This window comes from Halichoerus grypus, chromosome 9, assembly GCF_964656455.1.
Source record: "Halichoerus grypus chromosome 9, mHalGry1.hap1.1, whole genome shotgun sequence".
In the NCBI taxonomy this organism is placed as follows: Eukaryota; Metazoa; Chordata; class Mammalia; order Carnivora; family Phocidae; genus Halichoerus; species Halichoerus grypus.
In genome coordinates this window covers 47507884-47535418 of record NC_135720.1, presented here as the reverse complement: position 1 = coordinate 47535418, position 27535 = coordinate 47507884, and the positions used below count along the sequence as shown (strand labels likewise).

Here is a 27535-nt window from a genome sequence, read left to right as displayed (position 1 = left end):
ATGTATTGTGTCTTCACCACCTCCTCCCCAAAATTATGGTGCTATCTCTCTAAATAGAAGTGAAAATGCTATTTTCTCAAGCAGCGCTTTGACTGTGAGCACCCCACCCCTTACTTCTCAGTATTTCTACTTCTCTTCCCCACCAAATAAATACATCCTACAGACTTTGAAACAGATGACGAAGCTAATTCCTTTTGATGAGCCACACAAAGAGTTCAAGTTTAGCTTGAGGCTTTGGCCAAGATTTAGGACAGTTTCTATGTTGTCAAACATGTGTAGCCATCCCAACGGGGAACTTTATTCTACTGCTTCCTACACAGCAAGGAGAGAGAGAGAGAGAGAAGTGGTGGCAGGTTATGGGAAATAGGAGAAAGGCCTTTCTCTTACCTCTGGGGATTGTCGATGGTTGATATGGAAGATTACACCGGAACAAAGATTGCATTGCCAGCTTGTGTAGTTTATGCTCTACTTGTACTACATTATTATAGACTAGTTCTATTGTCTTGGTGGACAATAGAGGGTTTTATTTCAACATTACGTACAGAATGCCTGTATGGTCTCTTTCTTCCCTCCTCCAGATGCAGGAAGATATTGAGTATTAGATTTCTGAAGGAGCCATGTCAAAATGAGGAGGTATAAACATTTCCTTTTTTTCCCCCCCTTCTTCCCCCCTGTCAGCTTTCAAAGCCCAGTATTCTGTTGTTTGTGAGAAAGACTAAGTCGGAACCAATTAGAGTGAGGCTTTCTTGGGCAACTCTGTACAAACAAAAATGAGTTATAAAATAGGATCCTGAAAGAATGATTTCCATGCCAAACACCTGAAAGGTAAGTCTTTAAGTGATTTAAGGAAAAAATGCTTTAAACAGGGATACTCAGAGATTTCTGCTTTTAGGTAAAATTTCTTATCTTTCTTTCCCCTCCCTGTTCCTGCCTCATCATAACACGTGCAAAACCATAAGTTCTGTGTTCTCAGGTAGATACACAAATGCACAACTGATGTATATTCACAGTAATTGTTTCAATTAAACCAATGGTGTCATCTGCCAGGAGGTATAGTCGGTGATATCATCAAAACTTGTATTCAACTGATCTATATGTTCTTTCAGATATTTTGATTTTCTCTTCCCATTGATGAGTCAGGGATGATCCTTAAATAGACAGTCTCATGCAGGCAGCCTGTAGATTGGGACATACTCAACACAAAATGAAGCATTAGCATGTCTTTTTCTTATTTTAATTTGAATAAGAGACAAAAATTACTGCAAATAATCCATGACAACAATTTAATGTCATCGTCCTAAATTTTCTAAATTATCCATTCCAGTTTCAGCAATTAAGGACAATTCCTTATTAGATGAGAAGCCCTAGTCCTCCACATATGCTCAACCTTAATTATTCCCAATTAGGCTGTTTCATCAAAAGTTTGGTCTGGTCAAATTATTTGACTATTAAGCAATTGCCACCTAAAGCTATCCTGATCTGTCTCCTGCTAAAGGAAATTGGTGTAATGAGAATACTGCTTTTGTGTCACCTTGTATACTTAAACATTCTATGCTACAGTTTCCCCATCTTCAAAACAGAAATGCTTCATCCTTCTCAGAGGGACAGATGAGAGTTGAACAGGTAATGTCCCTATGGTCCCTTGCACTTAGAGAGTATAGGGGGAGTGGAGGGTTGGAAAAAGAAGTCTATTGGGCTGAAGATGATGATAATCATTCCCTATCATTTGATGTATGTCTTTTAAATCACTGATTGAGTCCATTTCATAAGTATATCATGGGCATGATTTCTACAAAATAACTTGCTACATTTATTGAAGGTTTACCAGCAGCACAACTGATTTTATTGCTTTACTGATCAACACAAACTCAGTTCTCTGGAGAAATAAAATAACACTCCCATGTTACATATCTTCTCTTTTCCTTTTATTCATACTGCTACCACCACCATTCCAATCTTATCACACCACACCTTGAGTGTTGCCATAGTTTCCCAACCGGCCTTCCTCCCTCCTGTGGTTCATCCTGAAGATTGCACTTAATCATTTTCTTAAAGCACAACAAGATCCCCAAGATCCTACTTAAAATTTGATGAAATTAAGACCAAACCATTTAGCCTAAAATTCTGGCTGCCAACTGTTCTTCCAGTCTCGAGCCCTGCTCCTTCTCAAGGTTGAGCTCTAAATGCAACTTATTTTGGATTATTTCCCGATCATTGAATGCTCTTCTCACCTCCATGTTGTTGCTCAGCTGCAGCTTCTCTGCCCAGCGCTGCCCTCCAATCTTTATCAAGAGGAAGTCTACCCTTCAACTCTCTAAATATTATTCCCACTACAGCCAGAATCCCTTCCATTTCAGATTTCTGGAGCTCATGGTCTGCATCACAGATATGGCATGTCATCACTGCTTGGAATATTATACGTATGGGTACAAGTTCTAGTCCTCCCACCAGAATACAATCCAAATCTCTTGCGTGGCATATTACTTGGCACACAATGCCTTGTTGGAGAAGGAAGATGGTGCTGCCTACATGTTCGCTTAGTAAATGAATTAACAAAATTAATAAAAATAAAAGCAGAGCTTTAAGGGAAAAAAGAAAGAAACAAAGCAAGGACCACGATTCTTTAAAAGAATGGAAAATCATTTTATCTGTCAGTAAGATGACCACATAGAATGTGAACAAACATGCTATAAGCCATTTCTTCTGAAAATTCCAAGTGGAAGATGATAACTTTGCACCAGAGCTAAATGCACATGTGTCTGGCCTGCATCAGAACTAAATACTTTCAATCTAACACCATGTTTTTGCAGGTCAAGGCAAACAAAGCTTTACCCCTGGTGGATGCTCTGATATGCCAGAGATGGACTGCTCATTTACATCATTAAATATCTTGTAGTTAACTCTGTTTGAGGCAAGCATCCTAGGAACTTGATTAGAAAGCAAAGACTTTTGAGGAATGCATTAATCACTCTGTCCCTAGACTTTCCAGCCTGCTCTTCTAATCTACAGACTCTGGACGTGAGCGGCAGCCTCCAGCTGGGTTTCCCACTTCCAGCCCAGTCAGGTCTGCTCGCTGCAGACTGGCCAGCCCCCACCACCCAAAAAGGCCTGAACCAGTTCCTTTCCTTCTCCTGTTGCTACCGTTTCTCCTGACTGGAGATCTGATGTAATTCAGTGGCTTTTGTATACTGACAGACTCTTTCAGTGTGTCTGAAGTCTGAAGTCAAGGGGAGATCCTTGTCAGCAACCAAGGACCTCTCCCTTCAGTCCTGAATGGGTTTTTCCAATTGCAACGCAGTTTTACAGATCTTACGGTCCTTAGAGTTTATTTGGGCCACTAACCGTGTAAGTGTATAGACAGAATTTACCACCCACTAGAGCCTCTAATTATTTAATATAAAGCCATCTATTTTATCTTTACAATTCAAACATCTGGACATAAGCCAAGGCAGGCATACACTTCGGCTCAGTATTTCATAATGAAATTCAAATGTGTACAATAAAACATGAAAACTATACCCCTCCTCAAAAATGTCTTGTAGTTAAAGCGTCAGTGAACCCATGATCAATTCAAAAAGATGATTCAGTTCACGAGATAGTGCGTGTCTGGATAATAAGTTCCATTAAAGCTGTGCAGAAATTCAGAGCTAAAAGTCTGAAAGCATTTGCAAAGACAATGTTTACATTAGTCCCTAAATATTCTGGCAAGGCAAACCCTAAAAGATAATAAATCAATGATTGAAGGGTGGAAGAGAGACAATATCACAACCATTAGAAGGCTTTTGAATGATCTAATGAAATACCTTACCCTATATTTTTAAATTTTTCCATGAGAAACAATCCACCAGAATTTATTGATACAAGGCTTAATTTTTCACACAATAAAAAGCAACTACCATATAATTAGATTGCCAATTGTATGCCAATTCAATTAAGAAATCAACTTAAATATGCCATGCATACATTATTCTTTTATATCAAAAGTCCTGGTATTGCCCTGATCTCAAATATTCCCTGTCTTCCAAGTACGACATGGTAGACACACTCTGGCTGTCTGTGTGCGCTTTCCCATAAATTTCATTTTCAGAAATCTATACATAGCTTCATAGATCAAGGAATGAAAAGTATATGAAACCAAAAGGCTGTTTTTGACCTTGTATTTCAGATCATCTGCACCGAGGAGTCTCGTTGATCACCTGGTGTCCATTGGCTTCACTGACTTTGATGGCGTAGGTATAAGAGTAAATGAAGAGGCTGAGTGGTGTGGTTTTAAGGGTGGATGCCAGAAATTCAACCAAGAAAGCTTTCCTTTGTCTTTCAAGTCTTTGCTCCTTTTAAAATTGCGAACAACCCTTTAAAAAACAGACTTTTAATGCACATATCAGTCATTTGTATATTGGTGATAGTGGAAGATTTGGGAGCGCCAGGCCTTGGAAGGGGACTGGCAAGAGCAAAAGCCAGAAGACAAAATTGGTGGAACTTCTGTAGAGGTGGTGACCTCAAGTTCTTAAAGAAAACCCTCTTGAGATAAAAACCATAGTCATATGAAAGAAAACAAAGTCATATGCAACAAATGAAATTACAGAAAAACACTGAAGAAAGACATTTTAAGCACTGAAAATATTATCATTAGGAAGACCATGTAATTTATCATTCAAATGGGAACCCAAAAAGGACTACCATTTTTATCAGAGGACAGACAGACGGGTAGACTAGAATGTATGGTTCTCTTACTTAAACATCCATTTTTAGCCATGAAAAATGATTGCTATCTTTCTGGTATATTGGATAATTAATTTTCATCTTTCATTGCCCTTCAGAGTTGAAGGATTGATTCCATCACTACCACTGTTTACAAATGCGATTCGTTTTTCGAGTTCCTGATCTAGTTTGCCATAATGTATAGCTGCTTAGTTAACTCAATAAACTTTTCACTGACCCGGACCTTGCTTGGGATGATGAGCGGCAGGCACAGAGGGCTGCGAAAGTCAGATGCTTCCCCAACAGGAAGGCCGTTCTCACACGGGAGAGAGATGGCTCCTGGAAGACTTTGAGACAAGAAGAATCTGGAAAGGAGGCTGAGTCCTTGCAGAAGGCAAAAAAAACCCTTTATAAGCAGTGAAGGAAAATGCTGAGTGAGAAAGAATGAAAAGGAGAGCTCCTAAAATCTCTGTGACAAAAGAGTGACTGGCTTATTTGTTTTACAAAGATGTGCTACAGTTTTATTTCCACGTTTTCCGAAGCCGCATCGACGGATTCCCATGATGCCAAACTCTGGCTACTCTTCTCCTTCCTCTACTTAAAAAGTAAAGGCTGTGTGGGGCGCCTGGGTGGCTCAGTCGTTGGGCGTCTGCCTTCGGCTCAGGTCGTGATCCCAGAACCCTGGGATCGAGCCCCACATCGGGCTCCCTGCTCCTCGGGGAAGCCTGCTTCTCCCTCTCCTACTCCTCCAGCTTGTGTTCCCTCTCTCGCTATGTCTCTCTCTGTCAAATAAATAAATAAAATCTTTAAAAAAAAAAAAAAAGTAAAGGCTGTGTGATTTTTATCATCCCTAAGGAGAGGATGTGTCGCCGGGAAGAGATTCTGAAGCACATGGAGTTGTGTGACCTGTTTTGATTTTGTGTTCTCCGTGTCGGAAATAGAGAGTATCACTCAGGAAGTTCTAAAGTTTAACCTCCTGAGCTAATTTAAGAACAACAACAAAAGCAGTGCTGAGAAGAGTGCATGGATTTTAATAAAAAGACCTGCAAACGCTTTCGATTCTACGCTATGCTTTTTGTCAAAAAAGCACACGGGGCATTTTAATGTGCTCACGTGCACATACCAGGCCCTGATTTTCCAAAATTGCACTTACTAAATGGAATGCCTTTACCAAAGCACAGCTCCGTTTCCCCCCCAAGGGGCATACTATTTAAATTCTCCAATGAAACTTGATTCTGTACAGTTCAAGGTTGAGCCAAAGCTGTAATAAATCCACCTTTAAATACTTCCACTTATTTATCAGGAGGCTTTAAATTATTTCATTCTATATATTCTATTTTAATAGACCAAAATATATACAGCCTGGGAACTTAATCCATTAGCCTTTTCACATAGTTATTCTCTGTTGATCACTTCACTTTGATGGGAAACATCTTTATTACAAAGCTATTGGCTGAGGACAACATAAAATGGATAGCTTTGCTGATAGTTTAGAATGTAGAAAAAAGCTAATGGCGACTTTTTTTTCACATTTTACTTTCCCAACTCTTCCACTGCTGTCAAAGAATGTCAGCTTTAGTCAAGACTTCTAGATGTGTTTTTCAGAACCTCTGAGTAAACTTAATTTTGAAATCTTTAACATGCCAGCAGTGAGGGGTGCCTTGTGCACAGCCTGTCGTGGATCAGCCCCGGTTGTCATGGTGAAATGGGTCAGCGCCATTTGCCAGGCAGTCCGTGAACCTGCGAGCAGGCTGCTGGTGTCGTGGTGGCAAAACAGGCCAGAGCAGTCCCCGATCTATAGCTGAATCTAGGTCACCGGGATTCTTTGATGCTGCAGCTGTCCGTGTGGGACTTCCATCTCCAGCAGGGTTCACAAAGCTCGCATGCACGCTGGGTATCCCCTGCAGCCGTAAACATTGCCATTTCACTCCATCCCCTCCTTCTGTTGGCCATGTGTGATTCTTTGGATTAACTGAGGATTCCCAGTCATGTGAGCTGGAAAACATTGTGTGTGTGTGTGTGTGTGTGTGTGTGTATATAAGAAAGACACTGAGAGACAGAGATCTTGCTCTGGAGCCTGCATGCTGAAATTGCTATTTAAATGCATATTTCTACAGAGTGAGCTAAATATTAATATCACATTCCTCTGTTAAAGTAAACACCAGCAGCAAGATTTGGCAGCTCATAAAACAAGGAAGAACTTAGGCTTTTCCCCATATGCAACATGTGCTTTTTTTTTTTTTTTTTTTTTGCATGAGAACCGTTTAACACCGTATCTCCAGTGTGTCTAAAATGGCAGGAATGCAGCGAGATTGGCAGGGGGATGAGAGAGAGGGCTTGAGCATGTGGGCACACTTGACAGTTTGGCGGGGCTCCTGTTACTGGAACACTCTCCGTTGTCCTTTGTCCTTCCTTGTTGGAGCTGGATGCTATACATTTGTGCCCATTTATTTGATATTAATTTTTTAAAGTTTACATTACATTTTCCATTCTATTTAAAAGCAGTGAAAAAAAAATAAAAATAAAAGCAGTGATCTGCATTTTTCATATAGACAATCTTCTTTAGCATTTATATTTTTATGATTACTTTTTTCTATAGTTGGTTTTCCGCAGTCACATTTTTCATCTGAAGAGCAAGCTGCTTTTTCAAATTGTTCATCCAAATATCAGTTAGGATTTCCCGGTTTTCTGGCTAAATGCCAAATGCACACACCTCCACATACACACACACTGCTAGTACGTCACTTGCTGCTCCCTGATCTGCACTATATAAAAATCTTAAAGTATCTTTTCTCAATTTAGCTAAAGAGAAAAAAATAAAAAGCCTTTCCATCTCTACATTAATAGGTGTATGAGGTAGGAAGATTCATATTTATCTACCTCTTTCTTCAAAGAAAAATGTTGAAATAAATAAATATCTGAAAGCTATATGACATAGAGCCCCAGATATCAAGCCACTGAAAAAAAGAGGTGGAAGGCAATGCTTGATGGGATGTGGGCCATGCGGAAGGATTAATCTTGAAAAGGAAAAATAGCACTCTGAAAGCAGAGGGGAGAAAGTAAGAACGGTTACCATTATGCACTGAATTGTATCCCTCCCCAAATTCGAATGTTGAAGCCCTAAACCCCAGGACCTCAGAATGTGACTGCATTTGGAAACAGGTCCTCTCAAGAGGCAATTAAGGTTAAATGAGGTCTTATGGGGGGGGCCCTGGTCCAACATGACTGGTGTCCTTATGAGATGAGGGAGAAGTAGCAGGTGCCCAGAGGAAAGGCCATGTGAGGACACAGGGAGAAGACACCATCTGCAAGCCAAGGAGAGAGGCCTCAGGAGAAACTAAACTGGCCGACATCTGGATCTTGAGCTTCTAGCCTCTAGAACTATGAGAAAATAAATTTCTGTTGTTTACACCACTTAGTCTATGGTATTTGGTTATGGCAGCCCTAGTAAACTAATACAGTTACAAACACAAATACATTTGGAAGGTGACGTTCAGGAATTTGAGCAAATTTTTGCCTTTGCTAGGCATCTAAGACCATTAGTAATGAAGACAGCTATCATTTTAATCAGGAAGCCTGCCGCATCCTCCATGCACCATTTCACTGAATCTTCACTGTAACACCAGGAAATGAGCACTATCTCCCAATAGGGAATTGTGTGTGCGTGCGTGCATGTACATATACATGCACACAGGCATGCACGAGCTCGGGGAGTGAATCAGTGGACCAGAACCTCAAAGATGGCGTTGGTGGGCTGTCAGATGTAGATAGTCACCCTCCAGACCCAATGCTTGACCACCACACGACAGTCACGTTTCCAACCACATGGCCTCCCTGAGGTCCCTCCAGTAGAAAACATGTCTTCCCGTTCCCATCATGCCCTGTTCGGAGGTACACCCTCCCTGCTTCCTCCTTGAAACTTATCTGCCTTTTCAAAGCCCAGGTGAAATTGTAGCAACCAATAGAAGCCCACTTATGCTCTCAGTTTCTTCTGTATCCTGGAACATAACATTCTATGCATTCCTCTAGCACGGCCTGCATATTGCTGAGAGTTATAATGAATTATCTGCCTGGGGTATGTCCTGTGTCCAGGTCTAGAGAAAAAGCTTCTTGAAGGTAGGGGCTATACCAGGGACTTCCTCCCAACATCTATTACCAGACTAGCATACAAAGATACTTAAGAAACACTATTTGACTGAAGCTTCCAAAAATAAACTTCGGTACAGACACTAAATAAACTTAAAATCTATGAAAACACCTCAATAATAATCTGAGATGTGTGATTTCAGCTGTATTAAGAGTCTGGCCTGCCTTGCCCCTTTGAGACTCTACATGCATGTGGTGCCCAAGGGTGGTTATTCAAGGACAAGTGGGAGCAAATCCAGTGGCCCTCAGCTGAGTTCGGAGTTGTTTTGCTACTCAAGCATCCCAACACTCCCCTTGCATGCTCACTTCCAACATTGACCAGTTTTTCAATTAGACAGTTTGTTTTGTAGGAGATGCAAAGTTTTAAACTCAGATACTTAATACCCGAGAAACCTTGAGCAAGTCAATGTCTCTGAATTTCAGTCTCTTATTTGCAAAAGAATAACAATTCTTACTTCAGTGTCCCCACCATAGCCTCATGGGGTTGTAGTAAAGTTTAAAAGAAGCAATTTATGTAAGATGCCTGACACACAGCAGATATTCAGTATATGTTAAGGCTGCCTTTTCTCACTTCTTTCTGTGCCAAATGTTAAAAAAAAAAAAAGTCAACAAACTGTCACTAGTAATTAAATTGTTCTGCATAGCCATTGGAAAAGGGTTCTAATCATTCTGATATTTAACATTTGATTAAAGATTTTCTGTTTACAAAGGGCTTTTATGAGCTTTAATGTTTGATCCTTAGAAAAAGTTCCATGAAGGAATCAAAGCAAGAATTATTACCATTTCAATTTTAGAGGAAAAAATAAAAACTACTGTAAGTCCTCTATAGAACAAGTTACTCAATCAAACTTACTGAACTGGAAAGGCACAAAGCTCAGGTGTAAACCCAGAGAATCGGGATCTTTCTGGGAAAGTACAATGACTCCCTGAACTGGGCTCTGGGTAAGGTGACTGTTCTGAAAAACACAATGCGAACATTTAGTACACATTCTGTGAGCAATCATGACAAAGAGTTCTGCTGCTTTTTTCTCCAGTCTTCCTTAGGTTATACTCCCTTCTAGGAGTATTCTCAGTATAAAGGAAAAAAAATTATCCTTTTCCCAGTTCCAGTACTATGAGAACATGGTGACATTTATCCAATTTTCTTCCAAGAGAGGCATAGTGAAAAAGCTGGGAAGGACTGTGTGCATTGCATATCTTGATTCAAATTATTTTTCATGTGATGCCTCAGTTTTTAGCGGTAAAATAGAGTCAATTTAATTGTTGTTTTATGAGAAATAATTCATGTAAATGTTAGTGATATGATTTGTTAAGTTTGCAAATGTATTAATCTCAAAATAATAAAGCTAGAAATGACTTTCTAAAAATTAAATTGACAAACCAAAAAACTAGAAAGTTAAAATTCAAAAGTATACTATGTACAATGAGATCAAAAGACATAAAATACTTAGGGATAAATTTGACAAAATCTGTGCAAGAGCATCATACAGAAAAAGATTAGACATTGCTAGAGAGATGTTTAAAGATTTGAATAATGGAAATATATACTATGCTCATGAATTAGAATGCTCAGTATTGTTCTCTATTCTTACCAAAGTAATCTATAGATTTTATGTAATCCCAATCAAAATCCCAGCAGATCTATTTTTTTTAAAAGAAATTGATAAACTGTTTCAACAATGTGTATGAAAATGCAAAGGATCTACGGGAAAAAAATAATTTTAAAAAAGACAAACAAAACTGAAGAACTTACACTATTTGATTTTAAGACTTACTGTGAAGCAATCAAGGGGGTGGAATAGAATAGAGAGATCAAAAATAGACCCAAATATGTATGATGATTTTGTGTCAGGCAAAGATTTCTTTACTAAGTCAGAAATAACACTAAAAATAAAATAAAATTTATTACATTGGACGTTATCAAAATTAAATCCTTCATTTTCTTTAAGAGAAAAATCAAGGAAACGAAAAGGGAGACTGGGAGAAAATATTTGCAACACATATAACTGATAAAGGAGTACATCCAGTATATGTAAAGCACTTTTCCAACCCAATAAGAAGACAAATAATATAATTTATTTAAAAGGGTAGAAGATTTCAGTAGACTCTTCACAAAGATATATGAGTATCCAATAAGTATATGAAAAGATATTCAACATTAGTCACTTAGGAAATGTAAATTGAATTAAATCCACAATGTGATTATTACTTTATGCCCACTAGAATGGCTAAAATTAAAATGACTGGCAATATCAAATATTGTCAAAGATGGGGAGCAACTGGAATGCTCATACATTGCTGGTGAGAGTGTAAAATGATACAAGTACTTTGAAAAGCAGTTTGGAAGTTTCTTGTAGAGTTAAAAATGTACTTACCATATGACCCAGCAATTCCAATTTTAAGTATTTACTAACGAGAAATGAAAACGTATGGCACACAAAAGACTTATACACAAATGTTCACTGTTCAAAGCAGTTTTATTCATAATAGTCCAAACCTGGAATCAACCCAGTATCCATCAACAAGTGAATAGATAAACAAATTGTGGTATAGTCATACAACTGAATATCCTACTCACTAATAAAAAAGAATGAATTATTAATATACACCACAGCAAGGATAAATCACACAGATATGTTGAATGAAGGGAGATGATACCAAGAACTGGTATGATTCCATTATATGAGATTTCAGAACAGACAAAATTAATCTATAATAATAGAAGTCAGATTAGTGGTTTCCTAAAGTGGAGGAGGAGGAACTGACCATAAGTGGCACAAAAGAACTTTCTGGAGAGGTGGAAGTATCTTGATATATTTTGATCAGGGTATCATTCCACACTGTCATCAACCTGTATATTTGAAATGTGTGAACTTCATTGCATGTAAATTATACTTCAAAAAATTTGATATTTTAAAAGATGAACTTGGTCAAATTTCTTTAAATATTCTTTTTCTCTCACTTCATAAAAATTTGTGAAGATACTCCTCTTCTAGGTTAGACATTAGTCTATACTGAGGGCTACCCACTCTATACTGAATCTATACTGAAGTTAGAGATTATTCTGAGGGGATTTTACTGAGCCTCAGATATGCCAGATACTATTCTCTTAACAGTTCCAATATTCTTTAAATGGTGAGTAGTAAAAGAGCGTCATATTCTAAAACTACCGACAAAATTAGACAATAACTAGATCTACAAACTAGACAAGTTCCACAAGCTTTTTAAAAACATTTTATTATGGAAAATTATAAACATACATAAAAGAAAGTACAGCATAAGAAATCTTTGTGTGCCCATCACCTAGCTTCAAAAATCATCATTATATGGCCAATCTTGTTTGTCTATAACCCTAATGCTCCCCTTCCCCAGCTTCTCAAAGAATATTTTAAAGCAAATCCCTAGGTGTCTTATCATTTCATCTGTAAATACAAGCTCTAAAATTGTGATTTGTTTGCTTATGCTGTATTCTCTGCCTGAAATGCTTACCCCTTTGCCCTGAATATAGCTGAATCTTTCTCATCTGTCAGATGAGACCTTTTCAGAAAGACCTTCCCTGATCTCCCTATCAAAATAACCGACCTCTACCTTGGCCACACTATTTTTTGTCCTAGTAATTTTTTACAATTTGTAACTATTAGTTACTGGTTTTTGTCTGTCTTCTCAACTATAGTCAAAGTGCCACTGGACCAGAACTAGCACAGTGCCTGAAAGGTGATTAATAAATGGTAGGTCATCATTGTTAATGAATTGTCCTGACCAGATAATCTGGGACAACTTTTCAGAGGTCAATAATTAATGTTTCATCTATATGTGGTGATGCTCTGGATCACCCCCAAAGGTAAGTTGGCATTGCTTTTTCATAATTTTCAAATCCTAACATATAAGGAGGTGTCAAATAGAGTCAACGGGTGTGTTTCTTCTTTTGTATATTTTTATAAGAACCATGGAATGTTATAAATGGAAGCAGCTTGAGAAATAATCTACATTCATGGATTTGTTGGCTTTTAGAATGAAACGAATCCTTAGATAACATTTTGTTGAAGATGGTTCAAGCTTTTTCTGTTAACAGATAACAAAATGTCATAACTTACACCTAAAGTTGCAGAATTTGTGATTTACAAATGGCCAATAATCTGAGATCTTTGTCTAGAAATATAATCCACTAACTTGAGTGAGAATTTAATTTTATGAAACATCAGAAAAATCACTCAATTTTATTTTATCTACACTTAGTATACTCAGTTAAGCTATTTATTCAATAAATATTTATTTTACATCCATCATGTAATAAAAACTCCTCTAGGTGGTTGGGGATATATCAGTGGAAGATATAATAACACTGGAATGGGAGCAGAGATACGGTAAGAGACACGCTTGAATCCAGAAGTGTCCAACATACTTAATATAGTTTAGAGTTTCAGGTAACCATTCAAGTTAGTCATTCAACCAAGTCTGATCCATACAGAAGAGTGTCTTCCATCCCATTTTCTCCAAGAAATTATGTCAAATATTCTGTCCATTTCCATCATCATTCATTCACTCTTGCCAGGGCACTAATCCCAAGATACGGTTTAAGGAATATGGGTTGCCACAATGATAGTTTCTTCTGCATTGGGCGTGGAGTCAGGGGCAACATCAGAGGTAGAGGGGCAACAGCAAGGGAGGTGGGGCTGGCCAGCAAGAGGGATTGCACATTTCCCCCAAGTAGAACAGATGCAACACTCCCCCCCCACCCCAGCATAATCTCAGTCAGGCTGATGTCACTATTCTGGTCTCTGTCTCTCCAATGCTCTCTTCTTCCACCACCACCACCACATGCAAGGGAGCTTTTCCAGTTTCCTGGCAAATTCTTCTCATTCTCTGAATATTGGCTTTCCTGGGAATTCTAGCTAGACTTCCTGCTTTACCTGGACACTACCAGCCCACGCGGTATCCACTTGGAATGACAACAATATAACAGCAGCAAAGCTAGTTTAACAAGTGTGGATTTTTGAAACAATCGGATACTAAAACTACAGTGTTTTCCCCTCCTAGAATAGAAAATAACATGTATTGCATTTTTAGAATTATAAAATAATGCAAATTTCCTATTTTAACATTTCAGATCTCAGTTGCCAAGTAACAAAACCACAAGTTCTCCTATTTTCCATGAGTTTTCAAAGTTTATGTTTTTGGTGTACTCCAGGGCAAGGAGGAACTTGTGGGTTAAATATATTGCATGTTCTGCCTACAAGAAATTTGGGGATTTCTCAGAACAACCTTGGGGGTTGAAGGGGTGATCGAAAAGTCACTGCTGGCTTTTCCTTTCTGAGCTGCTGGTTCTATTACTACCAAGAGACAAAGACTAACTGTTCTCCTCAGGATGAATATTGCTTTGAAAAGCCAGAGGCACTTCTGAAAAGATGGAGCAATAACCCTGGTGAGTTCAGAAAAGGGCCTGTTGGTGATCAAGACTAGGATTCTGTCTTCCTTGTAGATAGTTTTCTAGCAATCTGAAACCTGCAGAGTTCTAATCAGTACACAGAGCTAGATGTCTAGCCCTGGTTCGTGTCTTGCTAGTCCACATTGATGGTGAAAATTAGTACCTCCTGCCTCTAAATGCTTGTAGATCTTATTTTCTACATAAGCTCTTAGTATTCACTATGTGTTGCCCCTGTTATTGGTTCTATTGTGCCTGTGATACGTCCCTAGATCACAGGCTTCCAGGGAGCAACTATAGCTTATACTTCTTGTATATATTCCACTGCTCTAGGGACAATGCTCTATATCTAAGTTCTAAGTAAGTATATGCTAAATGACTAAACATTCATATCTGACTGAACTAAGGGAATATAATATCTGCTGACAATATTTCCCACATTCTGTTTCCTTCCATAAATACCAAACACACACACACACATATACACAGAGACATACAAACACTCCTAGAGACACTAAAAGCAAAGTCTATCCTTCACTTCCATTACTCCGACCCCTAACGTCCCTTGGCCTGTCTTGATTTCTTATGGTAAAATATATTAATAATTGGGCCTGTGCTTAGTTTCATCTTGATTTTCTTGGATTCCGTGATTCAGCAGAATGGGCACTCCCTGGCTTTCTCCCTATTTCTCTTCATTCTGAGTCTCCTTTGTGGGTTTCTGCCTATGGCCCACCCCTTGGTTATTGGTGTTCCTCAACAGTGTACCCCGCACTTCTCTCTCAGCAATCACTCCAGGTAATATCTTTTATTATCACCTATACGCTGTGACTACCAATTTCTATTCACAGACGAGCTCTCTCCTCTGAATGTTAGAACCATGTAACTAATAGCCTACTGGACATCTCCATGTGGATGTCCCCCTAAATGACCCAAACCAGAATTACCACCTTCCCTCTTCAAACCTGATCTTACTCCTGTTTCTGATCTCTGAAAATGGCACCACAATCAACCCAATTACCTAAACCAGACTCTTTCCTCTTGGCCTGGCTAACCACCAATCATCAATGGCTGTTAGCTCTGCCCCCATCACATACCTCTTTATCTCACTGGTCGCTAGGCTAGTTCAGGTGCCAGCATCCCTCACAATATTACAGAAGTCCTGTTCTGTCTCACTAAGTATGGTTTTAAGCCCTCCAGGCTATTTAATGCTGAAACCAGAGGAATCTTTCTTTCTCTCCTTTTTTTTTTTTTTTCTTTTTTATGTAGGCTTCATGCCCAGCATGGAGCCCAGTGCGGGTTTGAACTCTCAACCCTGAGATCAAGACCTGAGCTGAGATCAAAAGTCAGATCCTTAACCCACTGAACCACCCAGGTGCCCCTCTTCTAAAGTATAAATTTGATCATGTCACTCTGTGCCTAAAAATCTTTCAATATATCCCATTGTTCTTCATGATAAAGCAAAATTCCTTAACTTGGCTTACAAGCTCGTGCATGACCTCAGTCCCGCCACCCCAGCCCCAGTGCTAACCTTCTTTCTAGCCCCCCCTAAATGTCTTTACTACCTCAAATGTGCCGTACTGTCTCTCATTTTTTGAGTATTTCCTCAACATCTCACACTGCTCCCCTAACCCAGTCCCCAGTTTTGCCATAACCCCTACTTATCCTTCATTTTAGCTCTACCTCTTCCAAGGAGCCTTTCCCAGACCCTCAAGTACAGATGAACGTCCACTCCTTGGCATTCCCAGAGCGTATGTACTCTCTCTGTGATTGCATTTATCATGCTGTGTTATCCTTGGCTTTTTTTCTGAATCTCTTACTAGCCTTCCCCTTAAGAACAAAGATTCTATCTATTTTGTTTGAAGCTTAATCTCTGACATCTGGCCCCATGCTTGGCACATAGTTAGCCTCAGAAAATATTTGCTAATGCCTGCCTTGAAAAATAAATTACATGAAATCACTTTTCCTACGTGAGTGAGATATACTGGAAAGAAAAATACTTCTTACCTTGTATTTAAAGCTAGAAATGGGTTTTCCCTTCCCTAACCTTACTGGCTGCTTTAATGATCAGGAAAAGGCAACTTCCGTATGAAGTGGGGTGAGGCAGAAACTGTAGCTAGAAGTTTGACAGGAACGGTGCCGGGGGCCAGTGAGAGCAGATTCCCTGTCATCACGAGATCCACACAGAATGGGGGGGTCTAGAAACCGCTAAAGTAATGCCCCCGGGGATTGTTGTGGGGTTTGTTTTTTAACTTCTTGATTTACTGACTGATCTGAGATAGAACCAATAATAAGTACATTTCAAACTCCTGGTGCATTCTTGAAGATCACACTATCAGTTTTTCTATGCACATTAAATACATACTAATAATGTCATTCAGACCTCATACCTGGCAGAGTATTTACGTTAAAAGGAGCCTAATTCTTATCTGACTACTCAGACCACCTGGCACTCCCAGTAAATTCAAAGGGACTCCAGGTTTGATTCCTTTCCAATGAGACCCTAAGCAAGACAAGAAAAGTAGTAGTATATTCAATGATTCAGTGATTAATCATGTCAAAGTTAAAGCCCAAGGTGCATAGAAATCCACTGTCTTGCCCTGAGTGGATTAAGGAGAATGTTTTTAAGGAGGTGATTAAAACTAAAGGTCTTAGCTGGCAAAGCCTATAGAATCTGTTGACTCTTTCTGAGAAAATAAACTGCCTAAATTAAATAGTAACTCCACCAAGAGGCATTTGAAAGCCACTTAGAGCAGAATGCTCTTGTCAAGAACATGAGGCTTAATTTTCTTCCTGGGTGCTGGGGACACTAGGTAGCGTGTAACAAGGAGAAACAAAAGAAATAAACAAACATAATTCTTTTGTCATATCCAACGTTGGATTCCTGGATCCAACGTATCTTAAATTACAGCTAATGGGCCCTAGAAGAACTCAGGGAAAGTAAGCCTTTTAAGCACTGAGTTTACAAACCTAATCCTGAAACGTAGACTTCTGAGCTCAGAGGGAGCCCCATTAGAGCTCTCTAGGGCCTTCTGGCTCCCCCAACGTTTAGATGCACATGTGGCAGAGTCAAACAAACACAGAACTCAAGTCAGGAGACCTGACTTTAAATCCAAACTTTTACACACACCAGCAGTGTAAACTCGGATAAGTAAATGCCTTTCCAGAGCTTTGGAAACCTCAAGGTACAACTTGTAGATTAAAAAACCGGGTTGGTTGGTCTCTTGTCTTCTCTTCTAGAAAAAATCTGCTATGGAAGTAGCAAGTCTCAGCTGGCCTCCTTGGCAAAGGGTTAAAATTCACTTCACATCTTTCTGCGTTGCTTTTAGCAGCAACCTGGAAAGCTCTTTCACTTATGCCCAATTACACTGCAAAATGTCAAGCTTGTGAATTTAAAAACTTACTGTCAACACTTTGCTGCAAGTAGATATTAATTGATATTAAATCACTATGGAATGCCTATAGAAATGCACTGCATGCCAAAGACTTTCTGACAAAGGAAAGGTAAGCACAATGAAATAATTAGATATGACTTTCCATTTCATTACAAATGTTGCTAAATATTTAATTCAGTAGCACTTGGGTTCTCGCTGTCTTTATTATTAGCTTACTTGTATTCATTTTGTCTAGTTCTCTGTAGGTGTTTTTTTTTAAGCCCCTTAAAATAAAAGAACATAATATTCAAAATCAATTTGCTTCGTTAATCATAGTGCTTTCTCAGCATTCACTATTAAACTGAAATCTGGGTCTGGAATAATGCTGAGACAATTCAAGACTTACAAACATTTTTATGAAAGAAGATGGGAACCTTGGACTTGAGCATGGAGTTATCATTGTAATTGGAAGGATATACGTAAATTCAAAAATTATTTAAAATTCTTCTCTACCTTACAAAATTGGGGTTATGGGATAGATGTAAACGCTGCTTACCAGGACTGCCAACTTTCTTCTCTTCGGACAGGGGAATATTATACTTTTCGTGTCCTTGAGATTAGACGTCATCACGTGACTTGCTTTGGCCAATGAGAAAAGAGTGTCACTCCCAGGCAGAAGCACGTAATGGCTGGTAACCATTACAAGCCCTGCCTTGGTTACTGTAGAAGCACATATAGATATGAAGACATGACACTGAGTCGTCATGTGAAAGGCTACTCTAGGGCGTCACCCAGCCATGCAGGAGACTTAAAATGAATAAGAAAGGAACTTCTGTTGCTTTAAGATTTACGGCTATTTGTTACCACAACATGGCCTAGACTTTCTAACCAACACAGAGACTACCAAGACTTACCATACCAAGCTCCCTGGGTTCCCTAAGCATGTCCTCACAAACTGTCCATTCTCTCCTCTAATTTGCTACTAAACTTAGAATCATACTTTTGTTTTTTTTTTTTTTTTTTAGGAAAACTATTAAGAATATATTGGGTACTAGCACCTGGAAAAGCAAATGATTGGATTGACTATATATACATATAACCTTGACAGAAAAATTCACACATTCATATACTGGATTAAATGTCTTCTGAAATATTCTCTTACTGAATCTAAAGGGTGTATTAGTTTCCTATTGCTGCCATAACAAAGGAAGTGACTGAAAATAATGCAAATGTATTCTTTTACAGTCCTGGAGAGCATGAATCTAAATCAAAGTGTTAGCAGGGCTGTGTTCCTTCTGGGGGCTTCAGGGGGAGGTCTATTTCCTTGGCTTTTTTCACTTCTACTGCCTGTATTCCTTGGCTTGTTATCCCATTTTCAAAAAGCATCAGTTCAACCTCATTTTCATCATCACATTTCCTACCCATTCACTCTGATCTCTTGCCTCCCTCTGATAAGGACCCCATATTTACACTGGGTTTACAAGGATAATCCAGAATAATCGCCCCCATCTCAAAATCCTTAACTTAAACACATCTGCAAAGACCCTTTTGCCACACCAGGTAACATTCACAGTGGGTGTTTTTAAATCATCTGGCCCATCTTGCTTTGTCACCACTCTGCACCCCTTCTCTCCCTTGCCTAGCACAATGTCTTAAATAGAAATCCTTGCTGAAGAAATGAATGTTTAGCTCAAATGTACACTGTGTCATATCTCCTTTATCAAGAGCCCAAACAATATGGTTAATAAAGATTCACACACAGAGAGAGAAAAGTAATGCCTCTCACAAAAGCAAGAATAGGAGAACTTAAAGTAGCTCAATTCAGGCTGACCAAATTAATGGGAAAGGAAGTAAGATATTTTATCACACTGGCACTTAGTACTAAGTCTTTAGCAATATGAAAAAATGCATCGTCTATGACAATTCATATAAATACACATATTATACATACATATGTCAGCATTTGATACATCTGCATGGATTCAAATCACTACTTACTAATCAGAATATGAGCTATTATGTCTTCTTGCTGAAAGTTGCTTATCAGTTGTTTTTCATTCTTCTCATATGAGACAATTTGCTGAAAGGAAGAGTCCATTATTTCACTCTTCTCAGTTTGGGGTCTGCGCAGGACAACTCCCTCTACTTCTATTCTCTTGATGCTTTCATATTCCCCAATTCACATGGGCCCTGAGATTAAAAAAAAAAAAAAAAAAAAACAGTAAAGATTCCCCTTAAAATGTGTGAGCTCCTTGGGCGCCTGAGTGGCTCAGCCAATTAAGTGTTGGACTCTTGATTTCTGCTCTGGTCATGGTTTCAGGGTTGTGAGATGGAGCCCTGCATCGGGCTCCATGCTGGGAGTGGAGCCTGCTTGGGATTCTCTCTCTCCTTCTGCTCCCCTCCGCCCCCACAATGTGCACTCTCTCTCTCAAAAAAAAAAAAAAAAGTGTGATCTCCCAACTCTACCAAACCCTATGACTCCATGGTAATTTTTTCCAGCACTTTCCTCTGTTGACCCGGCGCTTACAGGTTGAGGAAATTCACTTTCATGGGCTGTCGAATTTGCTGGCACTCTAACAGCTGACCTACAGTTCGTAATATTCTTTCTGAAAAACAACATTGACAATTCTGGGATCTCCCATTGGTGAGTATAATCTAATTGGAACAATTATCAATGGTTTCCTAGATTGCAAATAAATCTCAACCACAACAACAACAACAAAAAGCTTTCGTTTTACTGCAAGTTCTGAAGTGAAAGCTAAAAATGTGAAAGACCCAAGTGTTGTTTTAAAAAGCTATTAGAGAGAACACATAGTAAATACTTTTTGGCCACTGATAAGTGGTACCCAAACGTCAGAAGGCACAGAGTGGCCTGAGAATGCCTCAGAGGTGGTGGCCCCCATGGCTGTGGCTGGGAACTAGGGTCAGATGAGCCACAACAGTAAATCCAACAACATTCCTTGACATGCCAGACCAATACCCTGCTCATGTAGGCAGGCTTTCTTCCCTTGAATTTCAGATCTCCTCTCCATGCTAGGTGTTCTGCTCACTTTATTCCTAGCTTAGTTTCAGTTTCATCATCCATAAAATAATGTTAGAATGAATGAGGGTAACTTATATAAAACACCTAACATATCACAGCACAACAGATCCCCCCAAAGTACTATTTGACTGATTGCTTGGTTGATTCATTGATTGAATCATTCATTCGATGTATTCAATTTGTACAAGTCTCTCTATTAGGTATGGGAGATAATCCTGTCCAAAAAGTCATGGTTTTTTAAGGAGAGTTTTTTAACCTGGGGTCTATGGAACTCTAAGGTAAAGATATGTAACTTCAGAAGTTCTGTGATCTTCTGAAATTATAAGCAGAATTATATTGTGTTCATAATTGCTTATGAAAATTTTTCTAGAAATAGGTTTCATCAAATACTTGAAGGAATCTGTGTAGTGGTCATCTTTGCCACCATGTAGGGAAGCCTACCTAAGATGAAAGCCAACAAGGAAGAAAACTATAAAAATCTGGAAAAAGACAGAATTACAACAACTTTTGTTGGAAGACATTCTTTCATCGGATTTTTTAGTTACATAAGGAATAAATTTTAGTTTTTGTGCAAAACTGTTACAATTGTCTTTCTCTCCTTTTAGTGAGAGTCAGTCTGGTTAATTCAGTGTAAACTCTCCTTACAAACAAAGACACTAGTTAACTGCTCCCAGATACTAAGCTCTCTATTCTATGATTACTGAGTCAACCTGGCTTTCTTATTTTTGAGGTCCATTACTTTACCCATCTCCAAGTCCAAATTCAATCCCACCATCAGCCCATGGCTTACAATGCTTTCTCATTTTATTTTATCACTTCCACATTCACTTCTTCCTTTGTTCCAGAACATGACAGCAGAGATTATTTCTCCATTCTGATAGGCCCTGAGCCATTTGCAGAATCACAAAACCAACACTTAAGTTTCCTTCATCGTTTTCACTCCCATCTTCAGCATGCCAGAATGATGGTATAAACTCTGTCCCAATCAACGTAGTTGTACTCAATACTCACTGGGCATTCAATACATATTTGTGAAATAAATGAAATAAAGATTTCCCTCTTTCTCTGGAATCTTTCTCTTTCATTCTTAAAAGGAAGAGAAGCACCAGAAATGGAGTTTGATCCCAGGGCCTCACAGGGGACCAATCCCCAGGACAAAAGAATATTATCTTCAACCTAACTTGGTGCATGACAGGTCTGAGAGGAGAGTGCACATAAAGTTAGAGAAGTGGGGGGGCGCCCGGGTGGCTCAGTCGTTAAGCGTCTGCCTTCAGCTCAGGTCATGATCTCAGCGTCCTAGGATTGAGCCCCGCATCGGGCTCCCTGCTCCGCAGGAAGCCTGCTTCTCCCTCTCCCACTCCCCCTGCTTGTGTTCCCTCTCTCTCTGTGTCTCTCTCTGTCAAATAAATAAATCTTTAAAAAAAAAAAAAACGTTAGAGAAGTGGGCAGGCCCATTGCAATAAATTTGAGGCAACATCTAGTTTCACTTTTATGGCACAAATTTTTAAAGCCTACCCTAAGCAATCATAACACATAAATAGTAAGTGAATAAAAAATGAAAGTTAATATTTGAAAATGAAATCAGTCATTAGATGAAAAGGGTGGGATGGGAGCTATATTTTCTCTTTTCAAAAAATTCTTATACAATGTTTAATGTTATTTAGAGTATTTTCAAAACACTGGCATAAATTGGTATTTTTTTAAACTATTGCAGATAATTCACTTGTGTTGCAACATATCCTCAAGTGGGAAAATTCCCTGATGACAAAATATCTAGAAAGTAGGCCACTGAGGAGACAAATACCCACACACACATACATTTGGGGTAAAATGACAAATTCATTTGATTAAATGGACTCTACTTTATCATCATATGTATATGATGTATATGTATATCAAAATAGAGAAAAATGTCACAAGAATGACTGGAGAGTTTTTTTTTTTTCATTGTCAGACCTGAATGAACATAAGACGTGTATTTTTGAAGCTATGTTTAAAGAAGAAGAAGAGGGCCTATGCCCCTAGGTGGCAATCCCCTGTCGGGGTGGGGGGTGGGGAGCCAGCCCAAACTACTGGGCGGAGAAGAGAAGGAAGAGGCTTCTTAGGAAATCCCTGTGAGCTATAAAGGAAGTGAGGACACAGAAAATTCAGAGACCCAATAACCCCCTAAGAGCCACAGAAGCCTCTAAATTTCCATTGGAGGTTTTGAGAGGTGGCCCTGGTGAGAGGGGAAGGTGACACAGAGAGAAGAGAGAGAAGAGAAACAGCAGCAAAGGCCTTTTGGGGGACACCTAAGGAATGTGGAGGCACAGTGACAGGATCCGGGGCAATGGAGACACCAGGAGCAAAGATGGTCGACCCTCACTTCCCCACTGTGCTCAAACAGCCCACAGGACACTGGGGCAGACACTGGGCTGAGGGGTTGCCTGCACAGTGGGAAAGAGAAGTGTAAAACTCAAGAAGTGGGGGAAATGCCTCTTTCGGAGGGGACTTCCCCTTGCCAGTGAGGTTTCAGATCATGTTCTGCAACAACCTCGTGGCTTGTGACAGGGCTTCAGGGAAATGAGACAACCCAAATGCAAATCACAAAGGAAAAGAAATTCAGCAGTGGCTTGAGCCAACAAACTGAGCCACACTGAGTCTGACAAGGCAGAACTCTCAGGTAGTGTGAACCATAGCAAGTGCTGCTTTGAAAGGGGAACAGCAGAGAGGAAGGGCACACGTCACTCAGGAGTAAATCATCATCAGAGCCTCCATTTCTGGACGGCCTACTACGTGCCTTGAGCTCTGCATGCCTTACCTCTTCTCCGTCCAGCATATGATGTGAAAGAGACATTATTATCCCTATTCTCACCTGCACAGAGGAGGAAACACACTCAGAGAAATGCAGTAGGAAATCAGCCAACATCACCCAGTTCCAGGGCCAAGATTCAAACTGAGGCCCATCTGATACCAGGGATCGTGCTTCTCCCCTTGACCCTTCTGCCACTGCGCAAATCACAATCTTCTTTATGCCCAGATTTTCCTTTGTGACATGGTACAAGTATGCTTAATATGAGGTAAGATAGCAGCTTAAAATTAGCCGATTTCAGCCCTGAGATGTCAGTCACTACCCAGTTTTGTGGAAATGGATAACTCATGCGACTTCTCTGAGTCTCCAGCATTCTCATCTATAAAATGGGTCTGTGCTAGGGGCTCTTCAGTTCTCAACTTCTATGAGGCATTCCTAGTCCTCCCCTGCCAAAGGAAGGAAATTTCAAAGTTGTGTTTCTTTTTTAACAAGAATATATGATAGGATTATCATATTCCAGTTCTCTGTGGATACCATGCATGGAAGGATCCCATGCTTAGAAATTAAAACTACTCTTAAGATGGTGTTTTAGATGGCCTTGCGAATGGAGCCAGAGCATTCCCAGACAACCCTCTGGTAGCAGAAAAGCTGGATGGAAAAAAATCACTCCACATTCTTTGCCCCTTCCCAGCATAAATCATCACTTACTGTGGGAAAATGATTACTTGCCAGGAGGTAGGGCCTATGACTCATTATACAGTTGTCCTCGGCCCCTGATCAAGCAAGAACTAAAGGTGGGAAGACTGAGAAGCCGGGGTGAGGACTCTGAATTGCCAACAGTTTCACCTATGACACCGTAGGAGAGGAAAACTGAAAGCTAGGTGAGCAGCAGGGCAAAGTGGAGTCACCACACTGCTATGCTGTGGGGCCGAGTCCAGAGCAGAACGACATGGGCCCCTGACTTTCTGAGTCATTCTTTGGGTCTGAGTCTTTACAGCCCCAAAGGGGCAATGATCAGCAAAATGCAAATAATGCCACCCCTCGGCTTGTCCTGACAGGCAACCAGCTGGCTAATTAACGCTTGTGTAAGAGATATCCTCCTCGTCGGGAAACACCAGCAAACTTCACAAAGAGGGGTTAAATAGCTTAACATCAGCATTCATATTCTAGAATAGAAATACACGAGAGATAGACACTGCAAACACCTTCCCTTGTGGTTTCAGCAAATATTGTGCTATCCTTTCTCCTTTGTTGCTATAAGCTATGGCATATCTACTATAAATACACTTTCTATTATATTTTTCTACATGGTCTTTGATGTCCTTAAAAATGATGTCCTTTGAACAAAGAGCTATTTTGTGATCAAAAGCATAGAAAGTTAAAATTACATACCGCATATATAAAATCCTAGGAACTTACGAAGAGCAATAGGAAAATTGATCTGTTATCTATGCTGAGTATTGTTCTCTACTTTCTTTAATGTCTTAAAGGTAGCGAAAGTAGTTCATTGTGGCGATGATGTAGAAGGGAAGATTTTTTAAATTCTCCTAGTCTGAGGAGGGGCTGTTAGATATGGTCTAGGGGTGGTGGTTTGTGATTAACGAGCTAGAGCGAAGATACTTGGAATAATGAAATGAAACCAGTGTTACCTAGTCTTTAACTGATGTTAGGAAACAGTAGGTCTTTGGATGTGAAAAACTGAGAGAATGGAAGCCTCTTCCTCATGCTAGTAGGATAAGTATGAATATTTCTTCAAGTATGTTCCACAGAACTCCAGGCCCTTGAGCCACTCTGCATAAGGAAGGTTTTATACTCCAAAGTAAGCAGTTTGGAGAACTCTGCAGAGTGATGTCTTCCACACCACACCCACCTTGTTGGAGAAACCTGGCACCATTGTCAGACCTAGCATTTCCCGAAGTTACTGAAGACCTCAGAACCATGCCCCTCCCCTTCTTAGGTTTCATGTGACACCTATTAATCCACTACAACTAGTGCTTCATGACTAGTGTCATGATGAGAAAGAAAAATATAAGGGGAAGAATTTACATGGAAAGGGATCCACAGAAGGTTCCTGATCAGTGATGCCCAAAAAGGTAAGATCCTAATGTGAAGAGAGGTAGCCAAGAGACACCATGCAGGTGATGGATTAAACCGACCAGGGGAGGGGATTAAAACGAGAAAAGAGGGCGCCTGGGTGGCTCAGTCGTTAAGCGTCTGCCTTCGGCTCAGGTCATGATCCCAGGGTCCTGGGATCGAGTCCCACATCGGGCTCCCTGCTCGGCGGGAAGCCTGCTTCTCCCTCTCCCACTCCCCCGCTTGTGCTCCTGCTCTCGCTATCTCTCTCTCTGTCAAATAAATAAAATCTTTAAAAAAAAAAACGAGGAAAGAGAATTAGCACTTATAATACTTAAATTATATGGCACACAATGTACCCAGCTTTGTGGGGAGGAATTATTACTCCATTTACCATTAGGAAGAATAAGCAACTCATCCAAGACCATATACCAAGTAAGTTAAAGCACTGAGGTTCAAAAGGCACTTACAGCCAGACAGCCACGCAGAGCAAGATGCAGGGGTCGCCGGCCACCTAGCCTGGGATGGGAATGGTGCATGTAGACTTGTGACAGAGCAGTGACACGGTCCTCCTGGGACTTGAAAACAGATACGCAAGTTTTCAAAGCCAGAGTGTGCTTTCCTCTCTCTGCAAGCAGAAGCAGGCTGATGAAGCAAGAGGAAAAAACAAAAACAAAAAAAAAACCCTTCTATTTCTTTCCTCCCCTCCATCTTGAGTCCTTTAGTTATCAAACTTCCAGAGAAACAGACAGGAATTGTGTCTTTTAACACCTTCTCTTGCCAATTCAAAGCAGGCAAACTTTTCTCTCACAGGGGGTCCTCTCTTCTGATGTCCAGAGGAAAACAGACCCCAGTTTTTCTCCCCCAGAGGGGACAGACCACAGGAAATCTACATGAGCGCCTGTACTCGTCCTTCTCATTTCCATTCCTCTGGCTTTCTCAAATCCTTACTTTGTGAGCATTTGTGGCTGTATCTATGATGTTGGACCACCATGACAGGGAAGGATTATGCAAAAAGGCAGGTGCTCTGTCCTAAAAATAAATGTTCTCTTTCAAGGGCTGCCATCAACTTTATCTAAACTAATACTAGACTCTCAAGTTGGATGGAGTTCAGAGGAAAACTTCAGATTTTCTTGGGTATATTGTTTACAGGAGAGATAGTGTCTTATAGAGCCCATCTTCACACAATGCATGGAGTGGAGGGACTGGGTATTACAGGCAAGGTGCTACCTAATCAGTAAGCTTCACCTTATTTAATCTCCCCTGCTTATCATTAAAAAAATATGACCCCAATATATCTGTTTCTACCTACAAATTACATAACTGTATTGCCAACTAATATATTATGAATAATATAAAGCATTCACAAAAAATGAATTTTTAAAATATTTAAAGATACATTTATTTATTTTAATTATTTCCCCCATACCTCAATAAATCAAGGGATATGTGCACCTCACTTTGGGATCACTGACCTTACAGTTTGCCTGTCACAATAGAACTCATCTATTAAAAGAGCTCAGAGGGTACCTGGGTGGCTCAGATGGTTAAGGGTCTGCCTTCGGCTCAGGTCATGATCTCAGGGTCCTGGGATCGAGTCCCGCATCGGGCTCCCTGCTCCTTGGGAGCCTGCTTCTCCCTCTGCCTCTCTCTCTCTCTCTCTGTCTCTCATGAATAAATAAATAAAATCTTTAAAAAATAAAAATAAAATAAAAGAGCTCAGAAAGGTTTTGAGTCTCTAAATAATCTTGTTAAAATCCTAAATAGCCCATTAATAACATGATTGGTCTTAAGGCAACTGAACTATGCACTCAGAAGATTTCATCAAGCAAAAGAATTTAGGCCACTGGTTGGCTGGCTTATACCAAGTTACTTCTATTTCTCCAAATGTTTTTGGATCATGGCCCCTTGGATTTTTAGGGAACAGCTAAATATCATCTCCTCAGTAATGTTGTTCTCCCTCAAGTGTGTGTAATCTTGCAGAGCTG

General features: G+C 39.8%; 1 protein-coding gene and 1 long non-coding RNA gene across 6 annotated transcripts in view; one reads left to right on the top strand and one right to left on the bottom strand.

Moving 5' to 3' along the window:
* The window catches only part of LOC118524501 (uncharacterized), a 108261-nt gene that overhangs the window by 71304 nt on the left and 9422 nt on the right, over positions 1–27535 (bottom strand). For 3 of the 4 annotated variants that reach the window (XM_078054845.1, XM_078054846.1, XM_078054847.1), the window contains 2 exons: positions 26018–26175; positions 19639–19830 (listed from right to left, as the gene is read on the bottom strand). In XM_078054845.1, the coding sequence (XP_077910971.1) occupies positions 19639–19738 (100 nt within the window). In that variant the 5' untranslated portion in view covers positions 19739–19830; positions 26018–26175. The remainder of the gene's footprint in view (positions 1–19638; positions 19831–26017; positions 26176–27535) is intronic. The other variant, XM_078054848.1, reaches the window with a different exon arrangement.
* LOC118524504 (uncharacterized) overlaps positions 25193–27535 on the top strand; it is a 42169-nt gene continuing 39826 nt past the window's right edge. For both annotated transcript variants that reach the window (XR_013441144.1, XR_013441143.1), the window contains exon 1: positions 25193–25567. This is a non-coding gene — a long non-coding RNA (uncharacterized LOC118524504). The remainder of the gene's footprint in view (positions 25568–27535) is intronic.